The 20,112-nt window shown below is 32.9% G+C and overlaps 1 protein-coding gene across 1 annotated transcript in view; it reads left to right on the plus strand.

Moving 5' to 3' along the window:
• The window catches only part of RIMS2 (regulating synaptic membrane exocytosis 2), a gene marked incomplete at both ends in the record, with an annotated part of 276,924 nt that overhangs the window by 188,379 nt on the left and 68,433 nt on the right, over positions 1 to 20,112 (plus strand). The window contains 4 exon segments of the mRNA XM_083359700.1: positions 4,179 to 4,209; positions 4,212 to 4,253; positions 4,256 to 4,431; positions 5,492 to 5,601. Coding sequence (XP_083215826.1) covers positions 4,179 to 4,209; positions 4,212 to 4,253; positions 4,256 to 4,431; positions 5,492 to 5,601 — 359 coding nt within the window.

A 20,112-nucleotide genomic window follows, 5' to 3' on the forward strand; every position in this document is an offset into this window, starting at 1 on the left:
GAGCCATATATAGGTATAAGTGCTATTGCTATTGTAGCTTAACAGTTTTTTAACATTAGAAATTTGTTCATAACAGTAGTTATTAAAAATGTGCTAACAGGTTATTTTATATCTGTGATCAAACAGCAAAATTCCAATAGCTAATACAAGAATAGCATGTCCAAGGATTGAAATCCAACAGCCTTCCACAGATACTGACAGGTATTCCAGTAAAAAGTATTTGGCTTAGATTAAGCTTCTGACTTCTAGGCATAATTTGTGTGATTTTTCTTGTAGTGCTTCTATTGTCTCTAGAAATAGAGAACGCTGTATGTGATCAGTCAAATGCACCATAATTTGCTGCATTTTAATGTTTTTATTTGATATTCATTGCTTTCATTGTTTAATTTGAACATTAGATATCATGCACAGAAAATAAAATGCAGTGCAAAAAAGGCAGGAAAATATTTTTGAAAAGCAATGAATTGTTCCTATTGTTTTATCTTTGTGCTTCCTGTTTGTTTAGTTTAAGAGTCTATACTTTAAACACTTTGGCCTTGATGAATTCAACTTCATTGTACTTAGTCTTTTGTGCCTGCAATCTTCTACTTATGTAAACATAATATAAATAATGTAAAGCTCAAGATAATCTCCATTGTTTTATTTCAGCATTAGCAAAGTAATTTTGCAAATTCATTTCTTTGCATGAGACATTTTAGCTAAAATATATTTTTAACTAATTTCATTTAATTCTTTTGAAGGACTTGGCGAATGACCAAATCCTAGGTTCCAAATGACTTTTAGTCTATTAAAACTATACAAATTTTATATGCTCAGTTAAAAAGTATTGATATGTAGAGTACTATTTTCCTGTTATTATATAGATCTTCAACCAGCTGACAAGAAAATTGAATGTGTAAACAAGGTTCATAATGCAAAAAAATTAATTGTGACTACTTTATATTTTTATTCTTACATAACTTTTAGTCATTAGTCAAACTAAATTATGAATAAATTGATAGGATTTAAATACTATTTATATTGTTGGAAAGCATTTCTTTTATTCCCTGGGACTCCATTCTTCTGTGCTAACTTATACAAAGAGGGACCCAACCTAACGTTAAAATCTCCTAGTAGAACCACTATGAACTGAGGGTACAATGCATATATATCTTCTAGGATAACTTCCAGACCCGTCCAGAATTCGAAGTTGTAACACCAGGATGTGTTTGGAGGAATACATTTACCAGTATTAACTCGAACTCTTTATATCCAAATTTAACAGCTAGAAAATACGAATACTTGTCTTCGTTGTATAATTTATCTCCCTGCCATTGCAATTCTTGCTTTATAAGAATACATAACCCACCAGAGGGTCTCCCTTTGTTTTTTGGGCTGAGAAAGTCCATTCCTGGAAGCCTGGCAGTTGTACTGGTTCATCCATTTCGGTTAACCAGGTTTCCTGAAAAGCTATTACATCAAATCTAGAGAGGAAATTCATTAGACCACCATCAACCATCCCTTTCCAGCCAGCCACATTCCAAGTCAGCATCTTGTATGGGTTTCCCTGGGGCAAAGTGGTCTGGCTTGGTTGATTGGCTAGTTGGTAGAAATGCCGGATGTCAACTTGACGCTGGAGCTGGGTCGATATCAACTATACTTCTCATACAAACACAGTTATTGTGAGGTTCGATATTTTTCCTCGTGGGTTGCAGAGCTTTTTGCAGAAATTAGAATGCCTGCATTCAGGGAACTGTGCCAGTTGGCAACCTGCTGCTGGTAGCCTTGCTCAGATCTGGAACTGAGTAGAGTTGGTCTAGTGGTGAAGGCACCAGGTTAGTGCAGTAGTCTAGTACAGCCTTAGGAATAAAAGTTGGCTAGGTAATTTTGGGCCAGTCACTCTCTCTCAGTCCATCTTGCTTCATAGCCTTGTTGTTGGGGGAGAATAAAAGAGGAGAGAATATTAGGTATGTTCACCAGCTTGAGTTATTTTATAAAAATCATAAAGGCAGGATAAAAATAAATAAATTATAATTAAATATATTCCCTTCTCCCATGTTAAGGAAATGTTCAAAATTCTTTTATAGTGTTCTCCTGTGCTAGTTGTGGGGGTACCTCTCCTTCCTATGCACCTCTGATATTGGCATGTCAAGAGCTACTGTATATAATTTAATTCATGAAGTTTAGTGTGCTTAAGCTATTTTATGAATATAGGGATTCAGAACAAAGGCATTCCGAATCTTTTACCAATAAAACTCCCCATCACTTTATTGGTAGGAAGGTAATCTGTTGTTAGACTGAAATCTGCCTTTAAAAGGCTGATTCTAGATAAGCTGTCTCCCTGATACTTAGCCCTTCCTTGCTGGTCATATGATCAAATGTGTCTGCCTATTTGGAGCATAAAGTGAAAATATTGTTTTGATTTTTTTCTGTGAGGCTTTCATGTACAATCAAATGGAAGGAACATTAATAAGTTGTTGATTTGGATTTGCAAAGAGATAGATTGAAGGTGTTGAACTTTTGCAATAGAGAGCTCTTTTGTGTAGCTTTATTTATAGCTATGTTATCTATATCAGTATCAATATCTGTTCTTCACCTTTACTTTAATGAGGTTTGATGTCTTATTTTCTAAAATACTTGAAGGAAGACACAGTGCTCCTGGCATATTACTGCGCTGTCCTTTTTACTATATCTAGTACTCCTAATAATACCTCTTTACTGACTGTTTTAGGAGGCCTTAAGATGAAGTATAGGTAGTCCTTGACTTGTGATCACAAATGGAACCAGAATTTCTGTTGCTAGCAAGATAGTTCTTAAGTGAAAAGTTAGCCGAAATCAAGAACACATGACTGTGGGGATACTATGGCATTTGTAAGTGAGAGGACCAATTGTAAATCACTATTTTCAGTGCCATTCAAATGGTCACTAAAGGAATGGTTGTAAGTCAAGGACTACTTGTAATATATTTTTATCACGGGATCAGTTCACTAATATCTTCATGAAAATAGCTACATTTCGTTGTGTTGAAATTTGCATCAGCAAGCAAGAATTTGATGCTAGAGTCTCTTCTATATTATTTTATCGTGTTTTTTTAAATGAATGTGTATCACTTCTGTATATATTCAACTCTCACTTTTTTCTTTATAAATAAATAAACAATAACATTGTAGCACATTTTTCAGTTGCTTAAAAAAACCCTAAACAAACTTTATTTATTGAATGAGGTACCACCACCACCTGCATTGAGTTTCCCTAGATGATGCTTTACTGAAAAAAAGCAAGTTATGCAAAATTCAAATCAATGCTATACTAAAGGATAACTTTAGAAACACATTTTGCAATTTTATAACCTCTTTGTAATACAACTATCTAGTGTTCTTTTGCTCTCCTTAATACTAAAGTTAAACTTGGTTTTCTGTATAGGTAAAACTCTAAATCCTCAGTTGAAGCTACGTTCATGAACCAAAATAAATATATGACAGTATTTATGTTATCTTTACTGTATTGAGGGAAAACTTTACAGACTTTAAGGATCTTTTAATAACGTACACACTATACACACTGTAAAAATCCTACTATCTTATAGAACCAGTATGGACCCATTACCTAAAATTAATTTCTGCCACAGCAATTTTGAATAATTGTTTGAAAATTCTTCATATATTTCCATGTGGTTTCTTGGATGTCCTTGAATCTGATGTGTTTGATCTTTTTTGCACAAAAGTACAGCTTATGCCATATGTGCATATATATCACAAATGCATTTGTTCTCATTTAAAATTGTTTAATTCTTGCTACAGTTATACCTGACAGTTAAACTAATACACAGTAAATGAGAAATGTTATTTAGGATTTTTAAAATCCTTTGTTCATATTTAGTGATTCTGTTGAAATGAGCCAGCATAAATAACTGCTGACAGACAGCAATTATATGGAAAAATGATTTTTTAAAAAATATTAATCTGTTTAATATTTATAGAGAATTGCACCTTTTCTTTTGAATTCTGAATTATCCCAAAATAGTAATGCAATTTAATGCAAAATTATTAGATTTTATTCCACTGCATAAACGGTCTAAATTATTTTCTTCACATAACCATTTTAAGGAAGTATACTTCTTTATACCCACTTAATATTAGCAAGAAGAAAACTTTAAAAAGTTATTTAAAAAGTTATTAAAATTAGTTTATGTTGGATAGCTCCAAATCCAATGTGCTGCAGCATAATGCATAACCACAGATAAAAGTCAATTGAGCTGCTTTTTGACTAACATTACAGGAATTGGGAACCTAGACTACCATATCAAAGATCCAGATCAACAGAACAGCGTCCAGTGCTAGAGCGGCCCAGCCCCCGCTCCCGATCCACTGAGCGTCCTGAGTCAAACCTCATGAGATCGATGCCTTCATTAATGACCGGAAGATCTGCCCCTCCCTCACCTGCATTATCGAGGTGAAACAGATGGATTAATCCTGCCCCACCAGCTCACTTTTTTATTTTCCAAAAACTTCAATAATATTTCCTTTCATCATTGGCTGATCACTAGTAGTTGTAGATACTAACCCTGCCAACATCAATACACTACTTATATTCCATTGGGATATAATGGTGTAGCTGCCATTGTAATTTGTTTACTAACAATAATTAATAACAATTACTTACATTTGTTTGTGATTTCTCATTTATTAGGAATCCTGTGTGATTTCTTACTCTCAAACACTTCATAATTATCATGTATTTCTCTTACAGAAGAAGTAATTAAATGTGATCATCAGACATCGCTTATGGAATAATAATCATAACATCAAATGATACTTTAAAAGTTTCTTAAATTTGTACTAATTTGATTTATTAATCACTGTTTTCTCTTATTTGCTGTGTGCATGTTTTTGCATTTTGTCTTGTTTTGGTGATGTATTTTATTCATGATTAAACAGTATTGATTTATTTAGGGGTTTTTTTGTTTTGTTTTGTTTTGTTTTTTTTACAAATAGTGGAATGAAGTTGGAGAAGATACGTCCAAATCAGATTATTGTCTGGCTTGTTTGCTTTTCTATTGTGAATTATAACAATCAGTAACAATAATATTATTTCATTTCACTCATTGAAATATACTTTTGATTTATTGCCTGTCATCATCTCACTGTTAGTTGGAATTTGAAATGTTTGTTAGTTGAACGTGGAAATAAGTCATATTTATACATATACTTCTTTTTTATTTTATTTCAGTATGTCTCAGTATGCATATACCTCTACATATATTTCTTTATATGGTTAACAGATGAAGTTACAAAACATATTTTGTGCCATCTTTTCAATATTGTTCCCTTTAGTTTCCAGATAAACCTATCTTACTGGTAACTATGCTTTTTAAAATCTTTAAGGTTGAACAGTCATCATTTCAATTAAAGTTCAACATGCACAAAAGCCATTAATCATTCCTCTGTTGTCAAACTACATAAGAATAAATATGTGTTGTAATTGTTGGTTTCTCTTGATGTGTGTCCTGTAGGTCACATGCTCATTCGGGGTCAGTCCAAACAAGCCCATCAAGTACTCCGGTGGCAGGACGCAGGGGTAGACAGTTGCCACAACTCCCACCAAAAGGGACCCTGGAGAGAAGTAAGTGAGCATTTTAAATTAGAAGAACTTATAAGAAGTTAAAAAAAGAGAATAGTTTTAAATTTTAAAATCATTTGAATTTTAATTCGTCTTATTTCCAGAGCTCTGAAAATGTAGGTTAGAATTTTATCTTTAAAATAGCATTACTACTGTGTTTTAGAGGGTTGCAAATGCTTATTGATTTTATTTAATTCATAGGAATTTGGATTATGCAGCATTGTTGTACTATAGGAGCCATATAAATATTCTAAGTGAAAATAACACATGAATAATGTATGTATATATCATGGCTAAAATTTATGAAGCAGGTTTTGATACTCTACTTTTAATGGACCACATGTGCAGTGGTGGGATTCAGATATGTGAACAATTGGTCCTCTGTGTGGATGCCGCTTCTGGAAGTCCATTCTGGGCCTGGGCAACAAAAAATTAGCTACTGGTTTTGCTGAAGTGGTGTGAACTGGCTGAATCCCACCACTACACATGTGTGAATCAGTTATGGATGGCAACATAAATTAAGCTACAGATTCTAAAAATATATTAATTATTCAGAAGTCTCTGGAATAGAGGTTGTATGTAAATGTTGGAGAAAAATGATTGTTCAATGCTACTATGAACAGGCAAAGAATGCTATATCCAAACTTGGTTGTTTCGCCTAGTTAAAAATAAATAAATAACCCACATTATAAGCTGCTGGCTAGGTAACATCACATTTCTAGCCTAAGTCACTTTCTCAGAACCACAAATGTAGCTGAGTAAAAGAGTGACAAACCAATGCTATTCACATTTTATTTAGAATATGCTCTTAACTAAATGGAAAAAGGATTGAGGATCTGGCTGCTAAACAGTCTTAAACTGATTCTGGATATAAAACAAACTTTTACAAAGTTTTAAGTTCAGTGAATGTTTTAAAAACTTCTTCAACTGAAGAACACTATTCCTATGTCGTAGCAGTGTAAGAAGTACAATTTATCCCTGAAAGAGAGCTTCCAGCTATTTTAGATACAAGTTTATCCCTCAACATAAACTTTTAATCTCTTAATTTAAAAAAGTGGTTTTCCACATTCTTATAGACTCTATCATAATACAGACTCTGTCTATAAAGATATTTTAAAAACCTACTTAAAAATCACATGGAGCCAATGTGTATATCACAAAAGAACATAGAACCATAGAGCCAAAAGGAGCCTCCAAGGTCTTCTAGTTTAACTCAAGGCAGGATTATACTCTCCCGGTCAAATGGTTGTCCAATTGTTAACCTGGATTATTTCCCATGCATTTTATGAGATGTTTCATTTGTTTTGTATATTACAGTGGTATAATTTAATTCCCTGAAATAGATAAATTCAGAGAACCATTAATCTCACTTTGCATTTTACTTTGTCTTTTTTGTTTGAAAATGTATTTATAACTGTTAAATGTTATGTCATATCAAATATAAATATTTCCATTAGAAATAAATAATTATAAGAAAATTACATTTTTAATTTATTAAAAAATTAAAGTATACGTTCCTTTGTAAATAAGAATGTTATAATGGCATCATGGCTATAACACAGGTAGCATTATCTACCTTTATCCTCGACTTTCAACCACAATTAAGCCCAAAATTTCCATTGCTAAGCAGCACAGTTGTTAAGTTAGTTTTGCCCCATTTTATGATCATTTCTTGCCATTAAGTGAGTCACTGCACTTGTTAAGTTAGTAACATGGTTGTTTAATTAATCTGATTTCCGTATTGACTTTGCCTACCAAAGGGTCGCAAAAGGTGATCACGTGACTCCAAGACATTGCAACCATCATAAATACATGCCAGTTGCCAAGTGTCCAAACTTTGATCACATGACCATGGGGTTGTTGCAATGGTTGTAAGTGTGAAAAATGGTCATAAGTTACTTATTCAGTGCTGTTGTGACTTGGAACAGTCAGTAAATGAATGGATGTAAGTCGAGGACTCCCTGAATACACAGAATTTCTTAAAAGATGGTTATCAGAATCCCTTTCAATCAGGATTCAGGCTTATTTATTCAATTTATATGGGCACCCATCTCAAATCTTTTACTCTACATGGTTAACATGGAATAAAAATAAAATAAGAACATCATAGCACAATGATAAATAATAAATGTAGGGTAAGAGCCAAGATAAAATCAGCAATGTACACAACATATTCATAATACAGTCTCAATTATATGCCACAGGTTTTAAAACCAGGTTTTAAGAGCCTTACGGAAAGCCAACAGGGTCAGGGCAAGTATAGTCCGCAGAGGAAAAACATTCCAGAGGGTGAGCACCATGGTACAAAAAGCTCTCCTTCGGGGATTAGTCAGATGACATTTATAGATGTGACCTGGAGCATCTCTCTAGGTGTCCTAGATGTCCTCCTAGGTGTCACAGGACAAGTAGATACAATTTGGGTGAGATGCTCCCATAAGTAGGGCTTTATAGGTCACAACCTGCTACTTGAATTGAACCCAGAAACATATAGAAAAGAGATGTCACAGGTGCTAAACAAAAAGCGTCCACAACTGTCTTTGCTGCTGTATTTTGCAACAGCTATATATGGTCTATAAGGGCAGCCCCATCCATTGCAGTAGTCCAATTGGTAGTTGATCACAACAGGAGTGACTGTGAGCGGAGCCAGGTCTAGGAACAATCAGTGCACAACATATAGCTGTGCCAAAGCTCTCCTAGCCATTGCTGACATTGCTTTTTGAAAAGGAGCTTCAAATCCAAGAGTACTCCAAATTACACATAGGTTCTCTCTGGGGTAGTGCAGCCCCCATCCAGAACAAGAAGTGAAATTACTCCAGAATCCAGAGGTACTAAAAACCCAAAGCCACTTGAGTTGAAACCTGTTGTTCCCTATCCAAACCCCCACACCCTCCAGACAAAGACAGGATGTCCCATTAGATGGCCCAGGGTGGAGATATCCTCACCCAAACCATCAGATGACATTACCCAGCAGCTTAAATGTTAAAAATGTTAAATAGGAGAGGAGAGTGTATCAATGCTTGCAGCACCTCACTAAACAGAGTCGGTGGGCTAGATCAGTATAAGTGCTTAGATATCAGTTCCAGTCTGTAGTTACAGAAGTCAGCTTGGGGGTTCCTCACCTTTTAAGTAACATAAGGCTTGATTTTACCTCACACATTGTACATCATGTGAAAGAAGCTACTAGGCCACCAAGTAAGATCAAGACCAAACTGAGAGAGAAACAGAGCAGAGACACTGTAAAAATAGTTGGTTACTATCATTTTATTGAACTAGTTATCCTGTACAACTATGCCAGCATTACTCTCACTCTAGCATGCATTGTTGTCAAGTACACAAAATTTGGTTATAAATGCATGCATTAGTTGGAAAATTATTTTTTTAATTACCATTGTATGTGCATGCATTTACTAACCAAGGTAATCACTAAATAGGAGTGGGTGTACTGCAGTGTGTTTTATTTGAAACTGAAAACTACTTGGAAACTACAATTTGCACAAAATGCAGCTGTCTGTTTAGAAAGTGGGCATTATGTAGCAGCTATATTTCACACCTCTGCTACAGATTGTTCACTTATTGCCAATAAGTTTCTAGATGCATGTAAAATTCTAGCTTTGGTCTATAAGTCCCTACATATAGCTTGCTGCTTAGAAGGTTGCAGGGCTGCCTTTTTCAACCAGAATTTGCCTGTTAGCATGCTCATCTCAGGCCAAGTGCAAATAAATGGAAGCAAATAAAGGTAGAGCATTTTGGGAGGGTGTCCAATAATTAATACCTGATATCATGTTTACTAATTTTATTACTTCTTAATAATGACTTCTATAAGAATTATTTTTTATTATTTCATTATGATGTGATTTTAGAATGATTTTGGATTATCATAGAGGTTCAAATGGCTTTTGTTGATATTTTTCATAAGTGCTTTAATGGTTGATTTACAATTATAAATATATGGATCTCTGGCAGATATGGTGATTTACTAAAGGAATAAATAAAGTATATATTTCATCCACATACTTGCTACGACACAAAAGCTGATAACAAAGGTTTCCCAATCCATTGGAGAGATATTTGGGAAAATTAAGGGGGTTGCTAGGAGCCATTCATCTGCTTCTAACATTTTTCTTTGTGCAACCTATTTTAATGAAGACATGTTTCTTGCATAGTCTATGTTGCATTATAAATGATAAATACATAAAGTAATATTAGCAACACTGTTAAAAATCACTACTGAAATTCAGTGCTAACTTAATTAGCTAGTTCATTTTCTTATTTTGAAAATTAAAATTGTAGAATGCTATTGAAAATGTAAAAAAATGGATACTGTTTGTGATATACTAATGAATAGAAAAGTCTAAACTATTAATTAAGTGTTGATTTTATCTCTGGCTAAAACATAATTTTAATTTGAAATAAAATACTGTAACTAGTGATGTATCAAACTGATGGCACTCTGTGATAATGCTTGGAAAAGCTGTTTGTTTTTCCATTTAGGGACAATCAGTGAAAACTGGAATTTTGTGATATATTTAACAAATTACCATAAAGATGTTGCCTTTGCTTTAGTGAGTCAGAATTTGTAGAGGTCTAATCTGATCAAGCTCCACTGATTAATAGCCATCTCTTTGAGGATATATATTGTCTTCTTGCAACATTATGTGTGTGTGTGTGTGTGTATGTATATGTATGTATATAGTGCTGTCACAATCAGATTATATACAATAATGGAGACCAGCACCAACATGCCTTTATGCCATGCCATCTTTATAGGTATTGTAGAAACATTTGAATGGATACTGTTGAAAATAGAATTTGGTTAAATGGATTTTGATTGTAGATAAATTGGTTGTTTGTATGCGTGATGATTTTCTCTTTTTTCAGTATGATTTTATCTTACTTTAGCTGCTATTTATATGCAGAAAGCATATTCCAGATTTTTGCCTGTTAGTTGCTATGCTATTAGCTTTTTAGCTTTGCTCTGTTCTAGCATATATGTCCATTTATATCATTATATATGCATACAATCTTAAAAATAGGTCTTATTAATAATGAAAAAAATTAACAGCATATTCATGTAAAGAAAATTGAGGAGAACATTGTGGAAGAGATACAGTGCTTTCTTTCATAAAAGACAACATACTTTTTTTCTAAACTTCAATATGAAATCTAATTTTCTGCTATCGGTTGGCACTAATTCAGGTGATTATATACAAATAAGACTGTAATCAAAGCAGTGGCGTACCTAGCATTTTTTATATCCAGAGCAGATTAGTTTTTAACATCTCCGTTCCTTAGTTGCTGCTGTGCTGCCAGGTACTGCTTTTCCTCATTGCTTACATCCAGAGTCAGTCGTTCCTGCTGCTCTGCCCTTGGTATTCCACTGAATCAAAGAGTATCCATTGAGAAGCAGTATCAAATATACTAGCATATAGTATGCTTGAAAGTCAAGATTTGTGCAAACTCTCTCTGTAAAAGAGACATCTTTGTTAAACCAGTTATGTAGGGGTGAAATTAAGTCAATGAGTGGGATATTGAAGATGAATAGTGAATTCATCTATCTGAGCATGGTGTACAGGTGGGCATTGTTATTTGCAGGGCTTACATTCAGTGTACAGCTATGTGCAATTAGATTTTAGCTCTGGAGCCCTGGAAACTGACCAAAAAACGAATCACACACATAAAAATCAGCCTCTAAAAAAATAATAATCACCCACTCACTCCCAATATAAGGAAAAAGAAAAAATGAGGCTGATTTGCCACCCCAGAATCTTTGCATCTCTACTCTTGGGTAAAGAATACATAAATGTTGCAGATTGCTGAGAAAATGGATTGAATGCAGATGCAGTTTTTTGTCTGTGTGCAGACAAAATATTTCAAAACCACATGCCATAACCTGCAAACACAGTATATGGAACTATTTACCATGATAATGCAAATAGGTTATATTTAGCAAAAGTGAATAATGAGATTGTGAATAAGAAGGTCTCTTTTCTGTTGGAATTCTGAATAAATGGATTCTTGTTGGAGATGTGAAGATGCACTGCAACATTTTGCTGCAAGGATAGTATCTATTGTATCTGCAGTTTTTATTAAGCTTTATTACTTTTTTATGCAAGGCAGTTTTATTAGCTATTCATCTATACAAGATAGATATCAATATTTTTTGTTTTGCTCTTTTTATATTCAGTGTATTTATAGGACAATAATAGGTATCTGTCTGTCAAATTATAATCAGCTATATTTTTTTATAAAATATCTAAAACAAAAACCTTTGCAAAAATACCTAAATATCTTTATTTTATTAAGGTATTTGTTAAACCAAAACATCTTCCTCTGGCCAACATTTTTTTTTCCTGCTGTATCTTTATTGCTTAGTGCAGTGGTTCTCAAACTTTTCTTTACCGTGGACCCCCTTTAAATGCCTTTTGAGGCCATGGACACAAGATTTAAATCATAACATTTCTTCAAGACTTTGCAGATCCCAGTGATAACATCGTGCCCCTCCCCCAGGGGCTGTGGTTGAGAACCACTGGCTTAGTGCTTACTATATTTCTTTATGTAAGTAGAGCTATTACTAGAGGAAGCTATTAGTAGAGGGAGTCATTCTCAGAATTTCTTCTTTTCTCAAAATTTCGTCATAGATTTGCTAATGCCCAATACTTTTCTAGGACACTACTTATCAATCATGAAAAGTTAGAAAATATACCAACTAAAGAACAAAGAAGTGTGTTAAATGCAAAAGATATTTCTACCTAAATTTAAGTTTAGCTTTGTAGCAAATGCAAGGGAAAAGTGTGGCCTCTTAAAGCTGTTCACTACAATTACTTTGTTAAATCTTTAAATCTAATATGTTGCTTATAAAAGAGGTAGTTCTATTGCTATACTACTATTAGGATTAAAATTCTAAGCCTGGAGCACATTGCTCTAAGGATACCTGTAGCTGGCAATCACTCATTGGTACTGTACTTTTCTATATTTGATGTATTTGTTTAGAAGTGAAGTATAGCAGCTCATATAATTCAATATACTGCATTTTAAGAAAAAAAAAGAACATAATAATTTCAGTACACAGATGAAATCCTAACTGAGAGCCAGTATGGTTAGTGATTCAAGTGTTGGATTGGCCCTAGAGCAGGCATGTCAAACTTGCGATGTCATGTGACTTTCCCCCCCATTGCCAGCAATGGGGTGGGCGCGGTTTTGGTGTGACGCATTTGGCCCATGGGCTGGCAGTTTGACATGGCTGCCCTACAGAAAGATAAGTTTTAATCTATAGAGGTCACCAGGTGACTTTGGGCTAGTTACTGTCTATCGGTTCAAACTACAGGAAATATTTATTTGAAAAACAGGAGAGAATACTATGCATATCAACTCTAATATTAGATATAACTCTAATAAATAAATAAAATTATATCCTGGGTTACATTTGCTAAATTTTTAAAATCAGATTAATAGATACTCTGATGTTTTTCATTCCTAATATCCCAGGTGAGCTTTTGGATGGTACCATAATAATATCAGTATTGCCACTTGCTAAATGCAGCATAGTATTCAAGTATTATGCATATGAACCATGCAAAGCACATTAAAAGATACAACAAACTCTGTCCACAGCCTGGAGTTCAATCCTGACTGACCTCAAAGTTCACTGAGCCTTCCATATTTCCGAGATCGGTCTGTGGGGACAATATGCAAATAATGCTTACATTGTAAATGGCCTAATCATCTAGAGAGTGCTGTAAAGCATTCGGGGGTGATATATAGCCTAAATTCTAATACTATGCTACTATTAAGAAAATACAACAAAAATCTCTTTTTTCCAAATAACAGATCTCTTTGGTAATATCAAACTTTTATCAAACAAAGTTCAGTCCTTTGTTTCTTGTTGATTCTATTATTCATGAGCACAAAAAGGGTTCATAGGGAGGCCCCAAGTAAGTATGCATCATTCTGTGTTCAATTTTGCAGTCACATTACCTTTGAAACCCCTCATTTTAATGTCAAACTTGTAAAAAAAATACTGCTAATAATACTGTTTTCCTATTCATAGATTTTATTAAAGGCCTGGTATTATGAATTTTGAAGCAAAGCATGTATTCTTAATTGTTTCTTCTTGACATTTCAGAAAGTCTGTGTTGAATGGTACTGGTTTTGCAGAATTGGAAATGTATGCTACTGCTGAAACATTTTATAGCAAAATGTCACAATGTGTGGTTGCTATGAGCAAAAAGAAAATTCTGTGTTGCAAATCATCTGGGAAGAAAATAAGAAAACTTATAGCATGATAAACTCTTTCTATAAATGGTTAATGAGTATTTGGAATACTGTCAAAAAACGTAGTTAATAAAAATGCATAAAAGAAAAAAATAATACGGACTGAAGCAACTCAGTGAGAAAGGTCAGAAAAACAGTGTGAATAAAGGAGAATGTGACAGAAGTATCTAAAATTATGGATTGCCCATAGAAAGGTTCCTTCAAAATAATAGAATTCAGAATAATCAGTGAAGCAAAATGGGAGGAGTTTCATAACAGATGAAAGAAAATATTTGCTAATGAGCATATATTTAATACAGCTTGTTATATATTAGTACTTATGTGTCCTGTTTTCAGATCTGTATATTCATTAAGCGATTTTAACATCACTGAATTTGTTGAAGTACCTTAACCAGGTTTTGATAATTATAAGTATGAAAGAGAACTATGTATTATTATATAATAAATAGATTATTGATGATTAATTAGTATATTATAAATATAAATCATTATATAATAAATTAATATACAATAAATAGTCTCATGGAAAATGATAGATTATTGCATGGCTATTTAAATGGTCTCATTAATTTGTAATATTATTTTCTAAAACATGGATCATAACATACAAGGGTTTTTTTTGTTAATTACATTTTTTATATTATTGAAAAACAAAATGTTCTGGTCATTTTTTAAAAAATAAAAATCAATAAAGTATTAGAATACTCATAAAATAACATTAAAATGTTGAAAGCATGATTATTATATTGTAAAATAACTTTTAATTACTAACTGGAAGTACATTAACTTTTTACAATATGTGTCATCTTTTTTATTTGGGAGTAGTAGGAAACAATTTAATTAAACCTGTGCTATGTAAGCTGATTTAACTGCCAATGAAGTGTATGGATTGTCTACATTTTTATCTCAGCCTCCAATTTCTGTTCTTTTCTTTGTTCAGTTTCTTCTGTCAAATTTAAACTTGTAATCTCTTCTGATAAGGATGGATCAGCAAAGAGTAAAAATGTTAGAATCTATTAATTTGAAAGGCTGTTTTTCAAAAACAATATTATTTATATCATACATAGAATATTCATGTAGGGTATGTGTATAATAATAAATTCCAAGCTAAATGTGCTTAAGTCTTTGCAAATACCATATAATAAATGAATAAAGACCAGAACATAAATTTGATCCTACCAGTGATTATGTACTATTCAATAATAAAGTTCATCAAATAATGACAGGTATCTTGTAGAAATTGCTTAATCCTTCTGACAAGCTCTGGTTTCTTTTGATTTACGCTAGAAGTTACATGGGAAGACCAGCAGAAAAAGGTGAATGATACAGTAACTGATGAGAAATCATTTCTGACAAAGAAACATCATACCCCGCCAGGTTTGTCAGGGTTTGGAAACCATCTGAAAGCATGATACTATAAAATTGTTGCATTTCATGCTTTTGTAATCAGTGTGTGTGTAATTTTTTTCTAAATTTGTGATTCATTTGTTTATTTTTTAGTATGTAGATTTAGATTACTCATGTGGCACAGTTTCTTTTTAGAGTAGCAGAAATTTTGTGTTAGAATGCAGATCAAATAGAAAAAGTGCTTGGCATAAATTAGATATTGAGCTCATTCCTTTTTGTCATCACATGTGCGCCTGAAAATCAGAATTCAAATGTGTGGAAGGTTCTTGAATGATCAAAGCCATTCTGGAAGGATTGACTGGTACATTTTCACATTGGGAAAAGGGAATATAGTATGGTTATTTGACAGCGATAGAAGAAGACAATCAGAGTGGTGGAAGGGAAAATTAAATGCAAGGTTTTGAGGGAGGAGTAATTAAGAGAAGATGAAAGAAATAAGTAGATTACGAGATTCATCTAGAAGATTTGTCTTTAACAAGAAAGGAAAATAACAAAGCAAAAAACAACACATTAGAATTGGATCCCTAGAAAACTGCCAACTGTTGAACTTGAAAGTTGAATTTTGAGTATCCTAGGAGCACATGCAAAGAGAGGTACTGATAGAAACAGTAAGTTATATGTCTTATTTTCCCTGCTAAGGAAGTGGATCCTAAATTTCTTAATAGATCAGTGAAGAGAAAGTACTTTCTCTACTTTCAAATTATATTTTATCAATGAAGAGGAAATTGTTCTTTCCAGAAAGTATTCTAATTGGGAAGCAGTATTTTCTCTCAATTCCTTGCTTACTTTTTCACCTCTAGAACTTCTCTTCCTCCTCACTATCTATAACATGTCTAAAACAATGCATGGGAAGTTGTAGGTGGAACTTCTTTTCTTTTAAGGGAGCACTAAATGATTTTTGTTTTTCTTTATCCCAGATATTTATATAAATAAAATTATTATTAATGTTATTATATGTTTTTCTATGCATTACTGATGTGTTTGAGATAGAAGATAAAAATAAAAGAAATATTACATTTATATAACATACTTTCCTCCTTTGTGGGATGATTATTTCTAAGTCTACACTGGGCCATCTTCTAATTAAAAATGGATCTTGATATTTTTGTGGTTAATAACCTCTTGAAGAGTTCCAATGACTGAGGATGATTTTAAAGATGAAAGTAGAGTCTTTTCTATATTTTCTTTATCTTCAGTTTGAATATCCAGAAAGGGCTGATACATAGCATCTATAAGAATATAGATAATATTTTGTTCATTTGTGACTTTGATGCTCAGAAATTGTTCCATGGAAAGAGTTGTGGTTTCTTTCATAGTTTTTATGACTTTTTAAAAAACTTTGATATGTTATCTTCAATTGCTTGTGGTCAGGTGGCTTATAAACTAATTAAATAAATAAATGAGAAGCCAGTTGGTTTTTATGAATAGTATTTTACTAAAGCTTTACTACGTTTAAAGTTTGGTAAGAATATGTTACACTGTCATAATTAAAATGATGAGTGTATCTTTAAAAGTTGTACATTTTAATAATACTGAATGAAAAAGACATTGTCATGTTTTACTGGCACTAATCCCACTGAACCCAGTGGGATTTATTACAAAGGATGCTTTGTCCTTTTATAAATGCAAGCTTGCACCTTGAACATCATATTTTCTTGGGTGACATATTGGACATGCTTACTTTCTTATTTATCTATTTTTACTTATTTAATTACTTATATTTTACCCACTATGCTCAGAAACTCTAAAATGGATACAATCCATAAAGTATATAAGGTGAAATAAAATAAAATAAAATCACTTATTTTACTGTAATATTTTAATGCTTTAAACAGCAGAGACCACAGTATAATAATAGAGTAGCAGTTTGCATTTAATGAGTATTTGTAACACATAGCATCAATTCCTATTTAGTGAAGGTGTAATTTATTTCAGGTTTCTCTATCCCTAGATTGAGGGAAGATGTTTCTAGTATTTTTCAGTATTATAGTGTTTCCTATAATCTGGATTCCTAGTGCCAGAATTTACTTTCATATTACAGACAATCTAGTCCACCAGTGAAACTTCACTGTGTCCAATGGAGATTCATTTACTCAGGGCTTTTTTTCCTCATAGAATGCTCAGAATGGAGTTCCAGCACCTTTTTTGAATGGAACCTTGTAGGGTAGGCAAGGCAGGTTGTATGACATGTGTGAGTTCCGGCACCTTTTTCTTTTACAAAAAAAGCACTGCATTTACTTCAGGAAGTGTTAGTCTATATAGGAAAGTTATGAATTAGAATGAATTCAGAGCTGATGAGTTCTGCTAAGAAATTTGTAGACTCCGATAAAAGGAACTGAAAATGTTCCCTGAGAAACCATATTGCTTTTTAAGTACATAGACTTGAAGGATAAATTTTAATGTAATGTTTCTCACAGTTACTCTGCTTAAATTTGCTTCTGTTAATTACTTGATCGTTAAATGAGATATAAAATACTTAAGTGAGGTACTACAATGTTCTGAAAAAAGTATTAAGTTGGATGCCATAAGTTCATTATCAGTGTAAAACCCAACTCAAGTCAAACCAGTCACTTTTAATACATCTTATACTGCAATCTCACTTACACATTTATTTACAAAAGTTCACTATAGTGGGCCATCTAGAAAGAATTATTTTTGTTTGTCTTACACTAAACTTATTTAAAAACTTTAGAGTAATTAATACAGCAGTATCATGGTTTTCCTGTTTAACTTTAACTCAAAATGTTTAAGCTAAATATCCTTGAGCAAAACAAAATTTTCTAGAAAATGCTTCTTGTTTTTCAAGGCAATTAGAACATAGAATGGTTAGACAGATGAAACATTTTTTTAAAAAGATCACTAACTTATTTTTCTGATCCTTTTTTGATCCTTTTTTGTTCAAATGGATAAATTATTCCTTTTAGTACTTGCTATCTTTTCTTTTTCCCATTGACTGACTATGCACTACAGGTTTCTTTCTCAAACAATTGTGGCCCTTTCCCTCAGTGTCAGTTTTTACCTTCTGAGTACATCCACTCACATCCATCTTCTTTGTGTCTCTGTCTGTCCATTGCACGATGTGGTAACAGAAGAAGTGGACTCATCACGGAGAAGAAACCCAGGTCTGTCTCTTCTACTGTTCTATTTTGTTTTTAATTTGTCTGGTGATCTCTGTCAATACATTTCTCATGTTCATTGATAGTAACACCTGTACACCTTCTTCCCTCCCTCCCTTATTTTGTCAATAGTGCATTAATATAGTCACCAATCCCCCCCAAATTTGTATATTTTAATGTTGAACATCAAAATTTGTATGCTTCAGTATACCATCAAAACATTATACTTCATCCTACAAATTTATATTAATAACCTTCCATGGATTAAAATTTCTCTGTATTTAATAGGCTAACATTATTTATTGCTGCATTACAGTGATAGAGAATTAAGAAGGTGCAATTCAGATATAATGTTTGATTGCAAGATATGTATGTATGTATGTATGTATGTACAGTATGTATGTATGTAAGACCTTGGGCCAGTCACACTCAGCCCAACCCTCACAGTTTTATTGGGGGGAAATCAGAGGAGTAAGGTACATTGAATATGTTCTCCACTTTGAGTTATTTGTAAAAATAATAAAGATGGAATATACATTACATTACACTACACTACACTACACTACACTACACTGTACTACACTGTACTATATTACATTACATTACATTACATTACATTACATTACATTACATTACATTACAAATGTTAGTGAAGACTTTATGATGTGGCCCTGTATTTTAAATCGAATACTCATACTCTAGACCAGTATACTTATCTGTGCCTTTTTGAATGTAACTAAAAGAGGAAAGAATGTCAGTAAAAATAAAATAGCATAATAAGAAGCACTTTGCTTCATGTCATTGACAATATAAATGTTTGTACTTTTTATATACAATTGCCAAAGTGTAGGGTAGGGACAACTGCTTTACAAAAAGATTTTAAAAATAATAAAAAAACCTCTGGTTCAATATTAGTTTTTCAAAAAGTAGATCCACCAAACGCACTTCCAAACTTATTCTAAATTAGTGATAACAATGTCACTTGTATGACAAGCTGCTTTTTCTCCTTCCAATCTCATGCATCCCTCAAACTGTCCCCTCCCTAGAACCTCCCTCCCATTTGTATTGGAAAGATACATTTTTTTCCTAATAATGCAAGAAAATATCTCCTTTTATGGTCAGTCATGCTAGATAAAAGTTTTTCCCCCCAACATTGTTAGTGTAAATCTATATGCTATTAGCATGAATTGGACCTACTTGATACTTGATTTTAAATGATTTCAAAATGTTAAGCAGAGTCAGACCTAATAAATACAGTAGATGGATGTCAGACCAAAAGGAAATTTCAGGGCTATAGAGTAAACTGGGAATAAAAAAAATATCCAGCAGTTAATACCAACCTTTTTCATATTGTTGCCAAGAAATTAACGTCAATTCAATTTAGCTTTATTGTAAAAAGAGTCAGAAAGGGATTAATGTTTATCTGATGTAATATCCATACCATTCGGGATTTATTTTATCTATGGTATCACCAGTTTCATTGTAGATTTGTTTACTTGGCTCTGATGAATAAATTAGGAAAATCTTCTTTTGTAATCGCTGGGAGGCCTAACAAAATGGTTGTTACACTGGGTTGCCAATGATGAAATGGTATACATGGAAGTGAAACTGTTAACTGGGGCCTAGCTATATGGTTCAGTCATGCCATGTGAACATTCCCAGAATGTTTCCCTAAAAACCATAAATTCAGAGATAAAAATTCCTAAGTTAGACTTTGTTT

Source organism: Vipera ursinii (genome assembly GCF_947247035.1).
Source record: "Vipera ursinii genome assembly, chromosome: 3".
NCBI lineage: Eukaryota > Metazoa > Chordata > Lepidosauria > Squamata > Viperidae > Vipera > Vipera ursinii.